General features: G+C 39.2%; 2 protein-coding genes across 5 annotated transcripts in view; one reads left to right on the forward strand and one right to left on the reverse strand.

Moving 5' to 3' along the window:
- Positions 1-16,792, reverse strand: part of LOC111863056 (RAB6A-GEF complex partner protein 2) — an 18,505-nt gene extending 1,713 nt beyond the window's left edge. Inside the window, exons 1-9 of one of the 4 annotated variants that reach the window (XM_023849013.2) lie at positions 16,491-16,792; positions 13,102-13,226; positions 11,414-11,521; positions 10,903-11,052; positions 10,434-10,546; positions 7,719-7,871; positions 7,180-7,357; positions 5,267-5,493; positions 2,279-2,395 (exon numbers count right to left, since the gene is read on the reverse strand). In XM_023849013.2, coding sequence (XP_023704781.1) covers positions 5,270-5,493; positions 7,180-7,357; positions 7,719-7,871; positions 10,434-10,546; positions 10,903-11,052; positions 11,414-11,521; positions 13,102-13,226; positions 16,491-16,612 — 1,173 coding nt within the window. In that variant the 5' untranslated portion in view covers positions 16,613-16,792 and the 3' untranslated portion in view covers positions 2,279-2,395; positions 5,267-5,269. Of the gene's footprint in view, positions 1-2,278; positions 2,396-2,484; positions 3,099-5,266; positions 5,494-7,179; positions 7,358-7,718; positions 7,872-10,433; positions 10,547-10,902; positions 11,053-11,413; positions 11,522-13,101; positions 13,227-16,490 lie in introns of those variants that run through there. The other 3 variants (XM_023849012.2, XM_023849014.2, XM_023849015.2) reach the window with 3 other exon arrangements.
- LOC117282207 lies at positions 13,868-15,814 on the forward strand. The gene is made up of 2 exons (XM_033750907.1): positions 13,868-14,019; positions 14,704-15,814. The coding sequence occupies exons 1-2, from the start codon at positions 14,013-14,015 to the stop codon at positions 15,033-15,035; spliced, it is 339 nt and encodes a 112-aa protein (XP_033606798.1). The 5' UTR covers positions 13,868-14,012; the 3' UTR covers positions 15,036-15,814.
- Positions 16,793-18,136: the final 1,344 nt, after the last annotated feature.

The raw sequence follows: 18,136 nt of genomic DNA on the forward strand, positions 1-18,136 counted from the left end.
ACGTGTGCTGTCTCCTGTATGGTGTGCTGTGTTTTATGTTAGTGAGTGTAGGGGGGAATGGGTAGTGGGGAGAGAACAGAAACGTAACTCTACGTAGATTTCGTAAGTACATTAAGTAAGTACAAATAACAATATACACACATAAGAAAATATTACGTACATAAAATAATAATACGAATATTTGTATATTACAGATAACACCTGTAAAGTGTGAAAACAAGAACTAGCCGCTCCAGCACTTAGACATAGGGCGAGTAACCCTAAGAATTTTAAATTTTAAATTTAAAATTTAGGGAAAATTTTAAAAGGTTTTAAAAACATCATAACTAAACATTTTTAGAGTGCTATTACAAGAATATCAAATTTGACGTGTGCAACACAATATCTACATACCAGACACATATCAACGATGTAGATGTTGATAATACGAAGAATGTGACATTGTGTTTTTAAATGTTAAATTTTAGACTGGGTTCAGTGTGGCAGCAACGTTAAGAGTATACACCTGATGATGGCCGATAGAGGCCAAAACATGTAGTGTAGAACGAACAAGATCAAAGACATATAATATATATTGTTTGCACTTAGGACGGAGTTTGTATCATTTATCGTGTAGAGTGCAACAGGATGCTTAAATATAATAAAGTAAAATAGAATAAAAATGTCACTGTACAGGGAAATTTTATGCTTGCATGAACTGTTATCAATTACATATAAAGACAAAACTAACTCTTTGTTCAATCTCTGATTTGACACTTAATTTCACACTCTACAGTAACAACCATCTGTATACTCCACATTAAGAAATCACAATGCTATGACACATAATTTCTATGCCCTTACGTGACATGAGCACCATGACTGGCTGTTTAATTAGCATAATTATGCATTAATGGGGGCATGTGGTAGCAGTTGGTTGAGGCACTATGCTACAAGCTGAAAGGTCGCAGGTTCAGTTCCCATTGAGGCCAATGGATTTTTCAATTGACCTAATCCTTCCAGCCACACTATGGCCCTGGGGTCGACTCAAGTCTCTAACAGAAATGACTACCACAGATCTTCCTGGAGGTATGTCTACAGAATTTGGGAGTCTTGATGTCCCACAAACCTATGGGCCTCTAAGGCCTGTTACAGGAATAGCTTTACTTTTTTTAGCTGTATTAATGAAGTGCAATTTATTTCATAACAGATATTGAAAATGATGTTCACACAAGTTATCATGTTACACTTTTCTAACTAATGACTTACAAGTTTTTAATCCTACAAAATGAGGTTCCCCATATGACAATAACAGTATTACATTTGTAAAGTTTAAAGACATATTAACATGCACAAAAGCGACACAGTTACAGTTTCATCATGATTGAAACAAAAGCAATGTTAATAAAAGTACCGAAGTTGCACTATTAAAAGTCACCATCACAATATGGGAAAGATAGAAAAAAGTCACAACTGCTGCTGTGACTCTCACACTTTGAGAAGGCAGTTACGGTCAAACTCCATATTGTATCACCATCCATTTCCAAATGTGCAAGTCTCCCAGTCAGCCCCACAATATACAGTTATCTTAAACAGATCTGTTTGAAATCAGTCTTCGAACAGGAGAGCCAGGAAACCAACTGATGTATCCAAAGAACCATCTCAGTTCCTCGCATAGAAAAATGGAGGGGGAGATGAGAAAATAGCGTAAGATGGATCTTAGGCGAGAAAACTGTGAGACTGATGTAACTGGCTCAGGATTGTTTCCATCTCCAGGCTCTGATATTAGGAGAACTGAGGCCACACCATAACTCAAGTGGTTAGTCACTGGCTTCCCACCGTGGCAGTCCAGGTCTGGTCAAGTGGGATCTGTTGTGGACAATGTGGCACTGGGGCAGTTTTTCTCTGAGTACTTCGGTTTCCCCTGCCAATCTTCATTCCACCAAATTCTCCATTATCATAATCACTGGGGACAGGCTACAATAAGCCAATCAGTGGCCACCGTGCCGAATGGACCCAGTTGGACTCCACCCCCAACTAAGCGAATTAATTAATTAATTAAGGAGAGCTGAACCTTTGCATTTCACTGCAGTACAAATGCTCTGTACAGAATGGAGGCCACATATATCTGCAGTGCTCTGCTGAAATGTTATACTGAGGATTCTCATTTAAACATACCTTAACAAACTTCTGAAGCATTAGATGAATGTACACATCTAAATCATTAAATCATTAAAAGGTTGTCATAGTGGTGACTATGTAGAATGTCATGTCTTCTAGGATATGATTCTTGGAGAAAAGTGGATGAACTTCTGTTGGGCCACATGGTGTGATGTACAAAAAAGACAGTACTCTTCCTCTGACATGAAGTTAAAGAAGCTAATGGTGCAACCATATTCAACTTCTTAATGTAGACCTGTTAGTGAGTATCATGACAAAAAACAGAATGTTACCTTCAGATGAGCATTAGAGTTCCACTGAAATACTATCAAGCACACATACATATTTTATGTTGACTAGTTCCATTGTTGGAGCATTTGTTGAAGATATTTGACTTGTTCTGTGTCCAGTGGTGTTGGCCTGTAATTGGATTTGCTTGAATGCAATAAATACTATACTATACTATACTATACAGGGAAAGGTAAATACATTATAATATAATAAGTGTACTGTAGTGCAAACAGGGGTCAGCAATGTACAGCCTACACTGTAGTTTTATCTGGCTCACCCCTGCCAGTAAAAGGATGTGAAAATATTCTTTTGGAGTTGAATCACTTTTCAGTTTCTGGTTGTCTCAGCTTTCACATTTAACAACTTTGGGGATGTGAGCATCATGTTCCATACTAAAGGTGAGGCAGAAGAAACAATATAGGTTTCAAAAACAATACACTTTTTTGTTTACTCAAGATTGGTACTTTAATTTGATGCCTTTGGATATTGTACTACACATAAACATGGAATCACTGTTTGCTCAATAATAACTTGTTCACATTCAGAATTAAAATTCCTGGATGAGTTCATTTCCATGGAGTTCTCACAGGAAGGGTTCCGAAGTCAGCAGATAATGTCCTGAGGTCTCATGATGTCATTTCCATCCCTTGAACGCCGATGCTACAAACCTTCCAAGGTGAATATTTATACTCCCATTAGTCAGCCAATAAGTAGCACACATTTTCATTGGAGAACAAATGGGCACTCTAGGGTTTACAACGTTTAAACTGCAGTCTCCAAAAACCTTACCTCTAAATGATGCATTAGAACGCTCAAAACGAAAAGCAAGGCTTGCTTTGTCACATTCAGGGATGTGGGTGTAACACTGGACTTGACTTACTGGTGATGTCCCCCGTCAACTCCAGAGTTTCTCAATTCCCAAGTTCATTCAAGGGGACAAGAAAGAGCTATGTGAGGTTTCCCAGCATTTTAACTAATGGGTCACTAGAAGTTCCCTTTGAAGGAAAATCAATGTTGCACCCACCTGGCCAAAAGGCTTCTGCAGTCCTATCTCCCTCAGATAATTTTCCATACTGATGATATCTATATTTCTGTAATGTCTGGTGTGCCTCGCCAAGCTTAGAACTGGGCTGGGCTTGTTTGGTTGCAAATGTTACAATATTTCTTCTTCCTCTTGCAGCCTTGCAATAGATTAGCATCCTTCACATCACTATTTGTCTTCAAGTGCAGTTTTTCCTGACAACTTATCACTACCATCATGACATATAACACCTTTCTGCTATAACTGATTTGAACAAGCACACCCTCCCTCCTGCTATAACAAACTCAACCAAGCGCATCTTCCCTCCCTCCCTCCCCACTGTCATAATGGATGAACTAATCCCGCACATCATGTGTTTCTGTGACAACTATGAGTACCAGCATGTGACTCATGAACCTCACAAAGATCAGAAACCAAACACAGACATAAATTGCTTTTGGGCATGAGAAGAATAATGTTTGCACAAAGCTGAGTTCATATTTCCTAAATGTGCTGTAGAAATAATTACAGTTCATCACTGAAATTCAGTCCAAGTTAAACACAAGAATGAATAAATCAGTACAAGTTGTTAGTAAGCAACAAATAAAAAACTTTGCTTAATTAATCCAACAGGTCTTTCAGTCCACTTTTAAGTGAGCTTTGATGGGTTAAATTATTTTCTTTAACATCTGTTGTGACCAAATATTGAGCTGTGCATTATTTTGTTTTTACATATTCACAGCTTCAAGAGCATGTGATACTTTACAGGTCAGTCTCTTTTCCACACAACTGGCTGTTATTACATTAGCAACATAAACAAGCAAAGAAAATGAAAGTCAATTTCAAGTGCCATGTCTTCAGCAAACAGTGGATTGTCTGTGCAGAACAAAGATAAATTTGTGTATTTTATCTGTACAGGCACTGTCTCCTTTTTGCAAGGAGTGTAACATTAACTGGCATTACGAGGAGCATTAAAAAGAAAAATATTATGATTTCCAAAGTCAGAATCAAGAAAGTTAAGAGTCTGCAGAGAGGAACATCAAGATTTGTAATCTGTTCAAGTGCATATTGTTTTGAGTTTATGGCTTTATAAGTTGTCTATATTTTAGTGCTGTTAAAATTAAACATTAAAAACCCAAACATCTATTTATGACATGTCATTGTGCAGTCAGAGACAAAAGTCCCATATTTAAAAGGTTTCATATATCTTGCTGAGGTATGCAGTAGCATAGTTGGTTGAGGCACTTATGCTACAAGCTGGAAGATCAGGGGATCGAATCCTGACGAGGTCAATTTTTTCAATTTACCTAATTCTTCCAGCCACACTATGGCCCTGGGGTCGACTCAGCCTCTCGCAAAAATGAGTACCAGGAATATTCCTGGGGGTAAAGGGTGGCCGGCGCATAAGGCTGACCTCACTGCCATCTGTGAGCCGATTGTATTGAAAATGTGGGAGCCTTGACCTCTCACAACCCTATGGGTCTCCACAGCCTGTTACATGGATACCTTTACATTTTTTACCATATACCTTACTACTAATTCAGGCTTACATTACTCACATGCTATTTTACTAATCTTTTTAATCTTTCAGATGTTTTGTAGAATTTTTTACAGTATCCTTAATAATGAATGGACAAATGGGATCACAATACATACAACTGATTGTGCTGCTTACAGTTAATTGTAAAATTTATATGAGCTACATGTATTTCACTTCCTGACAGTGTGGCCTACTTGCTGACCCTTGGTGTAGATAAACACTGTTGAGGATGCTGTATCATGCATCTTGACCTCTACAGCCGTAGGTGCACTTACCACTCAGACTGCCAGCCTGTGTTTCAGCTGTGTCTGTAGTCCCTGAGAGATCTGCAATGGTGTCGTGGGGTAGATCTTGATGGGCAGATTCCATACCATTGTCTCAATGTTCAACCTTGCTGGTCCCCCCCATATATTTCCATTTTCCAGGTCCCTTGCAGGCAGTTCATGTATAAGGTGTGTGTTGCTAGTCACAAACTCAAAGTGTAGCCTCCACCGTAGTGTAACTGCACATAAAACATGAATCTAGCCTCGTATACAATTTGAACTGTTGGAAACTTCATGATATTTGTTTGTCACTTGTATAAATGTTTATACTCTATAACTGCATCAAACTGTACATGGTTCATCTTTTTATAAAATAAAATTAATGCATTATGGGAAGTCACATCTGTTTGTCTATGGCCTAGTAATAGCGTCTAAATGTGGAACATATTTCTTCTTAATTCAGTATGGGAGACTTTCACTAAAAGCTGTCAGAAAATTAAGATTTTCAGCCATACTTGCCTGTAATAACTTTACTAAGACCATAAACATACAACTGGATAAATATCTTAAACTGTGAGGCAAATGTTATAGACAACCCACAAGTGAGCTTAACAAACTGCAAAGAACACTACTGGAAATTTTTTGTACTATATTACACAGTGTTATTACAATGGAGTATGCCATATCAGTAGTTCTAATATCCAAATTTATGATATTTGTGACAAAATGGATGCAAATTTCAAGTGTGCTGTGAACATTTAAAACATTGCCTAACTCCCCCACATTTCCATGGCATGCCATTCTGGTAGCCACATCTGTCAACAGTGGCAAAGCTCATGACTTGGGTTCCAGTGAAAATGCCTAGTGATGACTGTCACATTCATCTGCAGGCTTGCTTTTTACTGTTTACATACTGGTCCCTATAATGAACTCCTGGTATCCAAAATCTCATGCTGCTGTGTAAGATTTGAGGTTTTCATGGCACTGACTTCTTCCCAGAAGACAGCATTTCTCATGCTGCTGTTTCCCAGCCTTTCCAAATACAGGTTGCCCACTCTATTTATCAGAATAAGAACAGAACTTATGCATTCACAAATCTGTTCTTCACAGTGACCATAAAATGTGCTTTCTGAACACCTGTCATCATAGAAAGCTGGATGCCACTTCAGAAGACTATGCAGACATCATGTTGGCACTATTGCTGGTAAAAAAAAAGGTACTGCTATCCTTGCAACAGGCTGTGTAGGCCCAAAGAGTTGTAAGACATTGAGGCTCCCACATTTTCTAGAGTCAGCTCACAGATGGCAGTGAGATTAGTTACTATAGGATTCTGACGATGGTGTATAACACACTGATATATTGGGTTTTTGGACTTTATCCATCGTCCTTGTTTTTAAGATAACTAATAAACACTTGACATTTCGGAAACAGATCCAGTTTCCGAAACGTCGTGTTTTTATTAGTTATCTTAAAAACCAGGACGATGGATAAAGTCCAAAAACCCAATATATCAGCAGTGAGATTGTCAGCCTTATGCACCAGCCACACTTTATCACCAGGAAGATTCCTGGTACTTATTTCTGTTAGAGACTTAGCTGACCACAGGGTCATAGTGCAGATAGAAGGATTAGGTCAACTGAAAAATTCAATTGCCTCATTGGGAATCGAACCCGCGACCTTCCAGCTTGTATAGTGCCTCAAGCAACTATGCTACCACATTCTCCATCATTACTGGTGGTAGGGAATTAAAATCAGTGGGTTGGCTTCCTATGGCATAACTTTCATGAAAATTGGTCACTTAGTTCATTTAGTAGGGAATACACAAACAAACATGATCATTCCAAGAGTATATCTATCCTTAAATAAAGAAAAGAAATAGGCTAGAAGTGGAAAAACTTAAAAGGGAAAGGGCAAAGAATGCTCACCAAGATCAGTGGTGAAGCCAGGAGTTACATGCAGTGGAATGGGCAGGATGAGCTGTGAGTGCTTCAGACTTAAGCACACCTCATGGTACTTTGTGTATGAGACTACTGCAGAGCCCTGTTTTGACCAGGACCGGCAACCTGGTGCGATTTCCTCTTCACTCTGCAGTACCACTGAGAACTGACAACATAACAACACAAAACTTATCAACTGCACTGAATAATTGAATGGTGAATTGCCTTATTTCAATGTGCTATGCAAGACTTCTCCTGGAATGACTGAAGAAAGCCATGAAAACAGGAAATATGGTCAACAAATTAAAACCTTGTTATGTATAAAATGCAATGGAGGAGTGGTATCCATTGCACCATGACCTTCAGTCTTGCTAATACTGAGGTAGTGACTGTACTGACTGTAACACAATTTGTATCCACTGAAAATTAAACTTATCCCAATGTAATGCTTCACAAAAACAACTAAGCATCACAGAGAGAGACACTATGCAGCAGCCTGGTTAGCTTTATTTTGTTAGCAGCTTTACCTGCACACAGGGTACTGTTGCCTCAGAGAAGTCAAATGTCCCAACGATGTCTTCCCCAAGTTTGTAGGCCTGTTTGAACAGGCAGAATCGTACCACTTTCCCCTGGGATTTAGTGATGTTGTAAAAGTTTGGGCTCCGCTTTGATGTCAGGGTCTGTAAGGTATTCATTATAAAGGTTGCTGAAATACAGAATTCATTATAAAGGAATATAATTTTATGTTTTTCACTTTTATTTAAAATAATAACAAAAATGCTAAGGAATCATTACAACCCACCTCATCCATGCATATCCTTCAGCCAGTGCCTACACTTGTTCTCCTTCGCCCACAATGCAAAGACAACACAGAGGAATCCACATATGAGGTGGGGGTAAAACTTACAGTTTTTCAGAGGAAGAGAGAAAGCTTGCAGAAAAGTCAGGACTTGTTGCGATCAATTAATCTAAGTGAAACATTTCCAGTATGGACCCTCCTCACTTAGCATTAGGTAACCAACTTAAAGAGGCTGATATGGGATTGAAATGTAGAGAGGCATTCTAAGGTGTGGGGGGATCTCAGAGAAAGTGAAAAGGCTCGACTTCTATAATGATAACTCGCCCACCCATTTTATGAAAAGGAAATATCAAATTTTCTTTCACAATATATAGTTCCTCTCCTTTGCTTTCTCAAAACAGCTATTATTGTTTATGGATTCAAAATTTTCATTGCCATTCCAGGCACCAAGATTATTCACTTAACTATGTGCCACTTATGTTGCAGTCTCCAAACAGCCAAACACAATTTTCTGAAGTGATATGTGTTCTATGGATTGTTGTAAAAAATCTCATACAACTATATAATTCTTCCCTGAGGCTTGAAATTTCATAAAAATTGGAATGCCATTCTTAGTAATTGCTGCTCATAGAGATTGGCACTGAAAGGGTTAAACTGCATATTACATCACTTTCAGAAAAAAAAATATTAGTAAATGTTTTAAAATTAAATTATCACTAGACTTAATTCTTACATAACTTTTATATTACAGCCTGCACTACCTAATCTGCCATTCAATGCCAGACCACCTGTGTTCCAGCATGAGTTAAGTCTGTTTGTTCTATGAACCCAAAATATGGCATCAAAGAGACCAGCAAGTAGAAGTGCTGTTGGTACACCTCACCTTGTTCCTTATAACAACACTAATACATTACATTATGAAGGCATACTCAGGATTTTGGCAGAGCAACTTAGGGTTGAGAAAATTCTTTGGTCCAGCTCCAATCTGGTCCCAAAAGTTCCAGATCTGAAAGCTCCAACCTGTATAATGAGTGAGTGTGTATTATGAGACCCTTGTTTCAATGTAAGAAGTGAAGCAATTACAAGAGCATAGAAGTTATGTTCTGGGTTCAACAGTCAGTAATACAGCTAACTGCTGCAGTCTAAATACAGTATTCCTTGATCAGGTTACAGTTATTTAACTGTTAGACAAATTCTGTTCTTAAGAAACCTGAAGGTTCATTACATTGGTCACAAAATTCTAAAACTGGATCACATTGTGACATGTGAGCTGACAGACCAGAACAGCAGAGCCAGAAGAGATGGCCAATGCTAGGCAACACACAATAAACATATGTCCATGGCAATGGATATGCACACAATGATATAAGAACTGTTGGGAGCAGTGTTTTCTATGTGGTCTGTGCTGAGGCTACATAGCAAGTGCTATCGAGTGACAACAATGAAAGAACTGTTGGGAGCAGTGTTTTTTATGTGGTGTGTGCTGAGGCTACATAACAAGCGCTATCGAGTGCCATTGTAGCAGAAGCTATTACAAATAGGTCATAATCTGCTGTACTAAGCCTGGACTGACAAGAGGCCCTGTATATATTTTATATAAATTTATTAACATATTCAACATGTAAAATGTAAATATCCTTCATATTATGACAAATGACTTACTACTGCAGACAGTGACTCTGACAGAAGAGTACAGAAGCTGAGGAATCTACACTGCCGAGCACCATTATGAGGTAAAGACTAGTGAAGACACAGAAGAATTCATGTGCGCTGGAGTATAGTGATTTGTAGAGTGCTTAGATTAGCGAAACTGTTATAGTTACTTGTAGCTACGAGTTATAAGCCTTCAAGAAATCCAAATCCCATGCCTAGTCACACACATGTGAAAATATCATAACCCAGTTCAGGCCAGTTCACATTATCACAGTCTGCTTCCATTTTCATATCATTCTCCCATCAATATATTTGTCTCCAAAGTGATCTCTTCCTTTAATTTTTCTACAAAACTGTATAATAAATTCTTGTTTCCCCCACACAAGCCACAAGTTCCTATGACCCTAATGATATTAAATGAGAATAAAATCTAAAAAAGGTAAAAGATAAAGCTATCCCTGTAAGAGGCCATGGAGGCCCATAGGGTTGTGAGAAACTGAGGCTCCCACATTTTCTAGACAACTGGCTCACAGATGGCGTTGTCAGCCATACACACCAGCCACCACTTACCAACCAGAAAGATTCCTGGTAGTCATTTCTGTTAGAGTTCGAGTCATCCTCAGGGCCAGAGTACGGCTGGAGGGATTACGTCAATTGAAAAATCCAATGGCCTTATTGAGAATTGAACCCACAAATTTCCAGCTTGTAGCTACTGTGTGCCCCCGAGAATAAAAGCTAACACTCCATTAGTTTGCTTTTCTTCAGACTGGTCTGTACCATGTGCACTCACCTGGACAGCCTGCATGGCAAGATCAAACAGTGTTTCCTTCTGCTGAATCTGAAGGAATGGATTGCTCGGGGCAAGTTCTTCACTGTCGCCACAGAGTGAGGCCTCTTGAAAGCCTGCAGCAAAAGTACACTGGATTAAATGCTGACTATTTTCATAATTTACATGAAAAATTAAGTATCATCCAAGCCTGCAGCCAAATCTCTCTTGCTATTATTTCAGCCTAGCTATGAGGATATTATATATCATCCCTTTCACAGTGTTCACATTCATACTGTCGCTAAATGGGATTCCAGCATACTTGAAAGCAGTGTCAGAGGAACAGGACAGGGCAACAGACTGTTCTGTGGAAATAACCAAATAAGAAGCACAGGTAGAAAGTCTTGGGGTGACATCTTGCGACTATACCATATACCAGAATGTGGCTATGTTCAAAGTTAACTTCAAAAGCTCCTCTGCAGAACATACAGACCATTAACAACCAGCACCCTGAGTGGCACCCGCAGCAGCTTGATGGGGGAGTTCACTCTCTGCATGCCAATTGTGATCTTATATGAGTACTTGACAGCCTGGCCCCGGTATGATGGGGGAGCCTCACTGGGTAGCATTTCACTGTATAGATCTGCAACACACAACATCAGTCATGCCTCATTATCTCACCTATCAGGAGGGGGGCATATACCCACATATTTTGATGTTTTACTTTGAAATACAAACTGAGAAAATTCTGGATACAACTTGTAACTGTTAACAATTTCTTAATGCCTCTAGGCAGATACTTCTATTCAGCATTTACTTAAACCTCAGAATCATGGAGATGATGTTCAGCCAATAAGAAATCACGAGACACTGGACTAATGCTGTTTGGAGTGCTGGGTGCTGATGATATGCCTGTTATCACAGATAAATTTCACTGGCATTTTTAGATGAATGACATCTGGTAAAATATGACTTAAATGTCAGATACAATGTGTGCTACTCACAGGACTTGCTCTCCCCTGCAGACAGTCGCAGGTCACAGAACAAAATTCTTGGCTTTGTGGACAGCACAACATGGCCTCTCTCACCTCTACATGGAGCAAATGATGTATCTGTGAGGCAAAACATGCTAAACTAGAAAGGGCACAGTAACACAAACTGTGTGCTCTCTTCTTCATGTATCAGAGCGTCCCAACTGGATGGTGAAGAAATGTCTCCAAAATGGGAGTGAAATTAGATTATGTTAAATGGAAACAAGTGGTAACACTGTCAACTGGATTCATCTACCTTAGGAAGGAGTCCACTGGTGAATACTAAGTTAGAAAAAAAAACTTTCTGACTTTAGCTCATCCTCCTATCCAATGGAAGCACTTTTTTTAGGGTATAATGGCTGGACCATGAAGACCATTACTCACATCTACCTAACGTGAAAATCAATAATGTGTGGAGTTCTACCTTCACTTTCCCACACATCTTCATCGTGTGGCATTTCTGTACTGTAAATCAATTTCTTAGTCAGTTGGCCAGTCTGACAGACCAACTGATCTGGCTCAGGATCTCAACCAGTAGAGGGCTCTTATAAACATGGTACTGAACCATCGGGTTCCACAAAATGCAGAAAAATTCTTGACCAGATGCACAACTGACAGCTTCTCAAGAAGAGCCCAGGCGGCTTCTCAAGAAGAGCCCACCCCCACACACATACACACACATTACAATCCATAAATGGAAAGTTTAGTTATTTAGATGCTATAACCATTCAATAACTTCAATATTCAAATGAAACCCTGTGTTTTGTCAACAATGTGTGACAGTACATTTTGGTGTTAGTTTAAACTGTGCCTTTACATTCATAAAAATTTTCAGGCTAGTTGGTAGGCTGTTGAAAAGCTGATGCCAGAATAGTGTGCCAAGGTAAAGACGAAGTTGCCCTGTGTCAAATTAATTAAACATAACACCATGAGGATGTATGGGGGAGTGGAAGTATAGCTCCACATTCATGACCTTGGCACTGGGTCAAGGTTGAGTGGTCAGCTTCACACCCTGGTCCTTTCACTCTTGAGGAAACAGCCACTAGTATGCACAGGACAGGAGGCTGGGCAGGCCTCAGAGCCACTCTGGATGCTGTGGAGAAGGGAAAGATCTCTTGATCCTTCCCAGGGATTGTACCACAGCTATCCAGCCCATAGTCCCTCCTCATACCAAGTGAGCGATCCTGGCGCCATTGCATGCACTTTTCTCAGAACATGAGAAGTTGGCAACTGGTCTATGAGGATGGTGCTTGTTCCTCATATTAACACTGCATATAGATGAATTAGTCTGAAAATGTTTTCAGTTATTTACAATGAAGTTCATTACTGAGAACACGTATCTACATGGGGAAGAGGTAAGATTTCTAATTATTTAAATAGACCTCTGTTGAATATCTAATTTTGACACCAGCCATGATTCCAGTATTTGTTTTGTTACCAAAATATCTTTTTGTTGATAGATAATTACCCCAGGAAAATATTCCATATTTCATTATAGAATGAAAATGGCACACAGATTAATTTGAGAGTGTAAATATTGCTGATATATAACACAAATCAAGCCACATAACATGTGCCACCTAATGTAGGAGGAAGCAGCACACCCAGTACATTTTGGTTTACTGGTTAGTTAATAAGTTATGAGTACAGCAGGTGCATACCAGTGTTGGCAGTTGAAAGTTCCTCTGCTGTGAACAAGTTCTCATCTGGATACGTGACTTTGCTGTTTGTGGTGCACTGGCAGTGAATCTGTGCACTTGCCCATGCAAGGCTCTCAAATGCATCACTGTAACACAGGTGCTTCTAAATAGAACATTTTGCTTCTCACAAAATAACACCCAGTCACATTATGTTCTATCTGCATTGAGTACAATACATGTAGGTTATCCAGTAAGTAAAGCTCATTTGATGATTAAAAAAAATGACATTAAACAATTTTATTTGACATCATTACTATAGACATGAAAGTATTTTTCTACATAATACCCACGAAAACTCAGGCACTTGTTACATCATGTGACGAGTTTCTGTATGCCTGCAGCGTAGAAAATCTGCTGCCAGTCTTTAACTGTCTTTTCCACTTCATTATCACTATCCATGCACTGCTATATGCAAACGGTCTTTACTTTCTGAATGACTCTCATAACATGCCTCAAAGACAAAGCTATATTAACATTTTCTGCTGCATTACAGTACAGCAACATCATGTAAAGTAATTCTTTATACAAGTATAAGATGGATGCATTTATGTTAGAGCTACTAATCTTAAAAAATAACCAGTTATTGTGAGAAGTTACAAGTGTCTAGATCAGTTTGTCAGTCCTCATGACAGCAGATGTAACAGCTCTGTGTGGTCAATATTGTGCCAGCTGATAACTATCATTCTGGAACACAGTACTCAGTGATGACCTTTGTGCCACAATTAATCATACTGCACATACTATGCTCACCCCTCCCCCTCCTGCATGAAAACAACTGCAAAATACCCGACACTTCAGTCTGTCATTGAACTTGTGTTTTATACATGTGGCATAAGTTGAAAAAGTATGCCCAGTGAATCTTCTTAACCCATATGAAAGGTAAAAGTTACGTCTGTATTTAACTGATTAAGCACTGTGCCATGAAGATGTATGTGGGGAGTGGATTTATAGATCCACATTTTCCTGACCTTCACACTTGATGGAGGTGAGTAGTTAGCTTCACGCCCCGACTGCTTTAGCCCCGGTAAAGGGCCCCCAGTACCCACTGGACAGGAGTTTGGGTGGGCCTCAAAGCCAGTCTGAACATGCCATCCAATAAAAGAATATTTCCTGGTGACTTTCTGCAGTCAGCTTCAGTTCGTCGCATCATACCTCACAGTACGATGCACTGCTTACTGTTGTACCTCTTCCCTGATGTTTGTTCAAACCATGCAAGCTGGCTTCAGCGGCAATGTTTCTGACTTGTATTCAAGGGGTGAATGGTTCAAATTTTATCCACAATATTGCCTATCCAGACTCAGGTTTTCCAAGGTTTCTCTTGGCTCCTCCATGCAAATGCCATGATAGTACCTCAAACTGGCCAAGACCACTTCCTTCCAGATCTTTTCAAATTCATTATTCACTACACATCCCCCACACTCCATGCTATATAGACACACACACTGACAATGTCATTAAGTAAACTGTAAGTAAATGAACAAATGAAATGACATTGTTGAAGAACCAGTCTTTGCAAATCCCACAAAATTTTAGTATTACTCTCCAAGCTGCTTCTTTTTGTAGGTGTCAAAACTATACAGGGATTGATGGCAGGATTCCATATGAATAATGAAGAACTGGAGAAGATTTATATGGAAGCTGTTGGGGCCCAAACAAAGTACCATCCCAGCATCTACCCAGAGGGACTGAAGAAAATCATGAAAAACTTCAGTCAGCAAGTGCGTCAACTGAGAACTGAATTCAGCACCTCACAAATCTACAAATACAAGCCTACAGCATTACCTCTAGACCAACATGTTCAGTTCCTTTCTGTCAATAGGGACCTGAACTTCTTTTTGGTAGTGTACTATGTCACATGTAACCTTTCCAAGCCTGGAGATTTGATCACAGTTTGAAGTGATGGATCCATGTTCATCATCTGTGACAATACGACTGATAATGTGATCACCTTCCTCATGATACTGGTCCAAAATGCAATTACGGATGTCCAAACAGTAATGTATCTCGTTGCTTGGTGTTTTTTTTTTTGAGAATGCACCTTTGCACAAACCTTTATGGAAGCGAAACCCATCACAGAGAGTTTGATAGACCGAGCCACAACTAATTTGCATGTCGCTCAATACTTCAGTGATAGTCACTACCCTGCTGTCAGGACTGGTGCACTGTTCCCTTCTGTGAGTGATGTGCAGGGGCACCCATGTCAATCTGCACTTGTTCAGCTGTTTCAAAACATTTCAATCCCCATACCAGTACACAAGGTCTACTGCACCAGAACATTCACCATACTGTGTTGAGAGTTTCTGGTGAATTTTAGCATTTGTCACACCTTCAGACCACAGCAATCAAATATGTGCACACTGCTGATCTTTTATGTGTATAGTCAGTAAATTGCAATTATAAAAAGACAAGTCCATCCAATGTGACTATTTCAGTTTTCTCACTTGATGATTCACTAGCCGTACATGTTTTGATCCATTTGGATCATCTTCAGAGGCATCAAACACTTTTTAGTAAATTGCCCTGCTAACTATTGATTAAGCAAAATAACTATAAACAGTCTGGGTCATGTCACTACAGTGGGGAAGTTCTGTGCTTCCAGTTGCATGTGCATTTGGAAGCAGACCAACTGCAAGCAATAAACAATTTCAAAATAATTTTTTATTCTTTTTATATTTGTTCTCCTAATACATGCGGTCTCCCATCGTAAAACCACACCATTTTCACTGTACCGTTTATATTATCATAATGCAGCACTCTCAACTACAACAGAACTGATACATATCTGCACATAAAGGTTTTTGTCAGCATGTTCACGATCATTAATTGAATACTGCCAAACAAATTTATCAATCCAGACACTGTGTTATAACTGTATTTGTTAAAAAAAACTACTGAATTTTAACAGCTTAGTCAGCTTCAGTCAACCTTAATCTGAATGATTTTCATCACAATCTCTGATTGAGGCATCAGTAGTATGTCTGCATCCACGGTCTGCCAGTGTCTATAACAACATGACACCTAGATCCATTTCTTGTACTCCTCCTTATTAATACTTTAGTGACACCAACTTGCACATAACCTCACATGCAGAGGTAGAGATGAGGACCTACAGATGTCCTTTTAACAGTGTCAACAAACCTCACAATTCATAATGCTAACAAGGAAACCTATTGAACACAGCCGTACAATTCTATTGAAAATGGAATGAGAAAGACACTAACCAGAGCTGTTCAATGGTACCGTCCTGGATGAACTGTTTAAAATATGATGGAAGTATTCCTCCGTCAAACTACAAAAACGAAACTTACACGAGACATACGTTTGTTGCAAGACGCTTCTTCATAACCTACCTGTTACTCTGTGATCTTTTATGGACAGGTGCTGGGGTATTTGAAAACGTAATGTAGCATTCAACTGATTCGCCCGTCAAATATACTGGACCTCGCACTACTTTTGCTGTAACCTCTATCATCGTTTCATTTCTTACTTTTCCTGAAGCATCTTATTTTGTTGTTTAAATTGCTCTGGCGAAATTAGTGGTGTTTGCCCAAATCAATCCTGCTTTTGTAATTTTATTTAGTGGGCGTTCTTTTTTTTTTCCCCTTCTTTAATTATTCTCCAGTTCTAAACAGTGCACATAACTCGTGTCAATACGTACCGATCCTACCGATAGCTACTATGACTATTATTACAACAGATGACAGACGAACACCGACAACACACCCACTCACACTCCTCACACTACTGCCCCTACTGCCTATCGCTGCCTAATACAGATTACCACGTTCGACCACGTTTACCATCGCCCGCTACCGCCTGCTACTACCCACGTTGACCGGACGATGACGTTTGTACAAAGTGGTATGAGTTAGGAACGGATACTATTGGATTCGTCGTTGATGCCTGCAATGACCAAACGCTCCCTTGGCAATCACTAACACCCCATGATGTAAGATACATGTATAAAGATGTACGATGTATAAAGGAGCCGTGCAAATATGGTATTGATAAAATCAGGCTGTATAGCAGCGGTATTCAACCTTTTGTTCGCGTACGCCCAGATATATTTTCTCCGTACCACAAAAGTTTTTTACATTTACGAATTTTAAATTTTACGTACTCCGTAAGGTTTTCGCGTACCCCAGGTTGATAACCATTTGTGTACAGGATTAAACCTCTGGATATGTATGATCCGTGACAGAATGGCATTCACGGTTGATGAAAGTATGAGTTCAGAAACTGGACGTGGCTTCGTTTTCAGGTGAAAGGTTGGGAGATAGTTACCGGTAGCTCTGTGTTGGACTAGTAGAGAGAAATAGTCAAGGTACTGATCGGTGCCATCACAAGAGCTGCAGCTAGGCACTGATTTCACAGGTTTAACTGCAGCGCCTTTGTAGTAAGATGTGGTCAGCAGCGGTTAGTTACAAAAAAAAACTATAAAATATATACCACTTTAAACTTCTGAATCTGTTGACCAGTTTTTAGAAAACTTGATATTAACATCATGGATTGTAGGCTAACCCCAACACTGTACTTAATAATTCCAGACAATCAGCAATAGAAAATGACAGAAAAGAAAACCTGTGAGGTGGGAGTGACATTAGTGCCACTTCATTTGGGGTTCTGAAATAATACATACTAACAATTTTTTAAAAATATGGAAAACTTGAATTAAGGCTTCTTCTGGGATGTGACACCATGAAGATGCTGTGTAAACTGACATTTTTGAGGCACATCAGTTTACACAATATCTACACGGCTCCACATCCTAGAAGACAGCATTGTTCGTAGTCACCATCATGAAAACCTCAAATGGAGAACTTGTTATGGTAATATAACATGCAGGCCTTGTGAAAAGATCTTGAGCTTTTGGTTTGACGACAATAAATAATGAATCACTGCAGCTAAGCAAACAAAGTTTGGTATGGATGTATTAAAACACCTACACAATATGCATGAACAGAAAACTCTGAAATTATATTTGACACTTTAATAT

Source organism: Cryptotermes secundus, unplaced genomic scaffold, assembly GCF_002891405.2.
Source record: "Cryptotermes secundus unplaced genomic scaffold, Csec_1.0 scaffold1777, whole genome shotgun sequence".
In the NCBI taxonomy this organism is placed as follows: Eukaryota; Metazoa; Arthropoda; class Insecta; order Blattodea; family Kalotermitidae; genus Cryptotermes; species Cryptotermes secundus.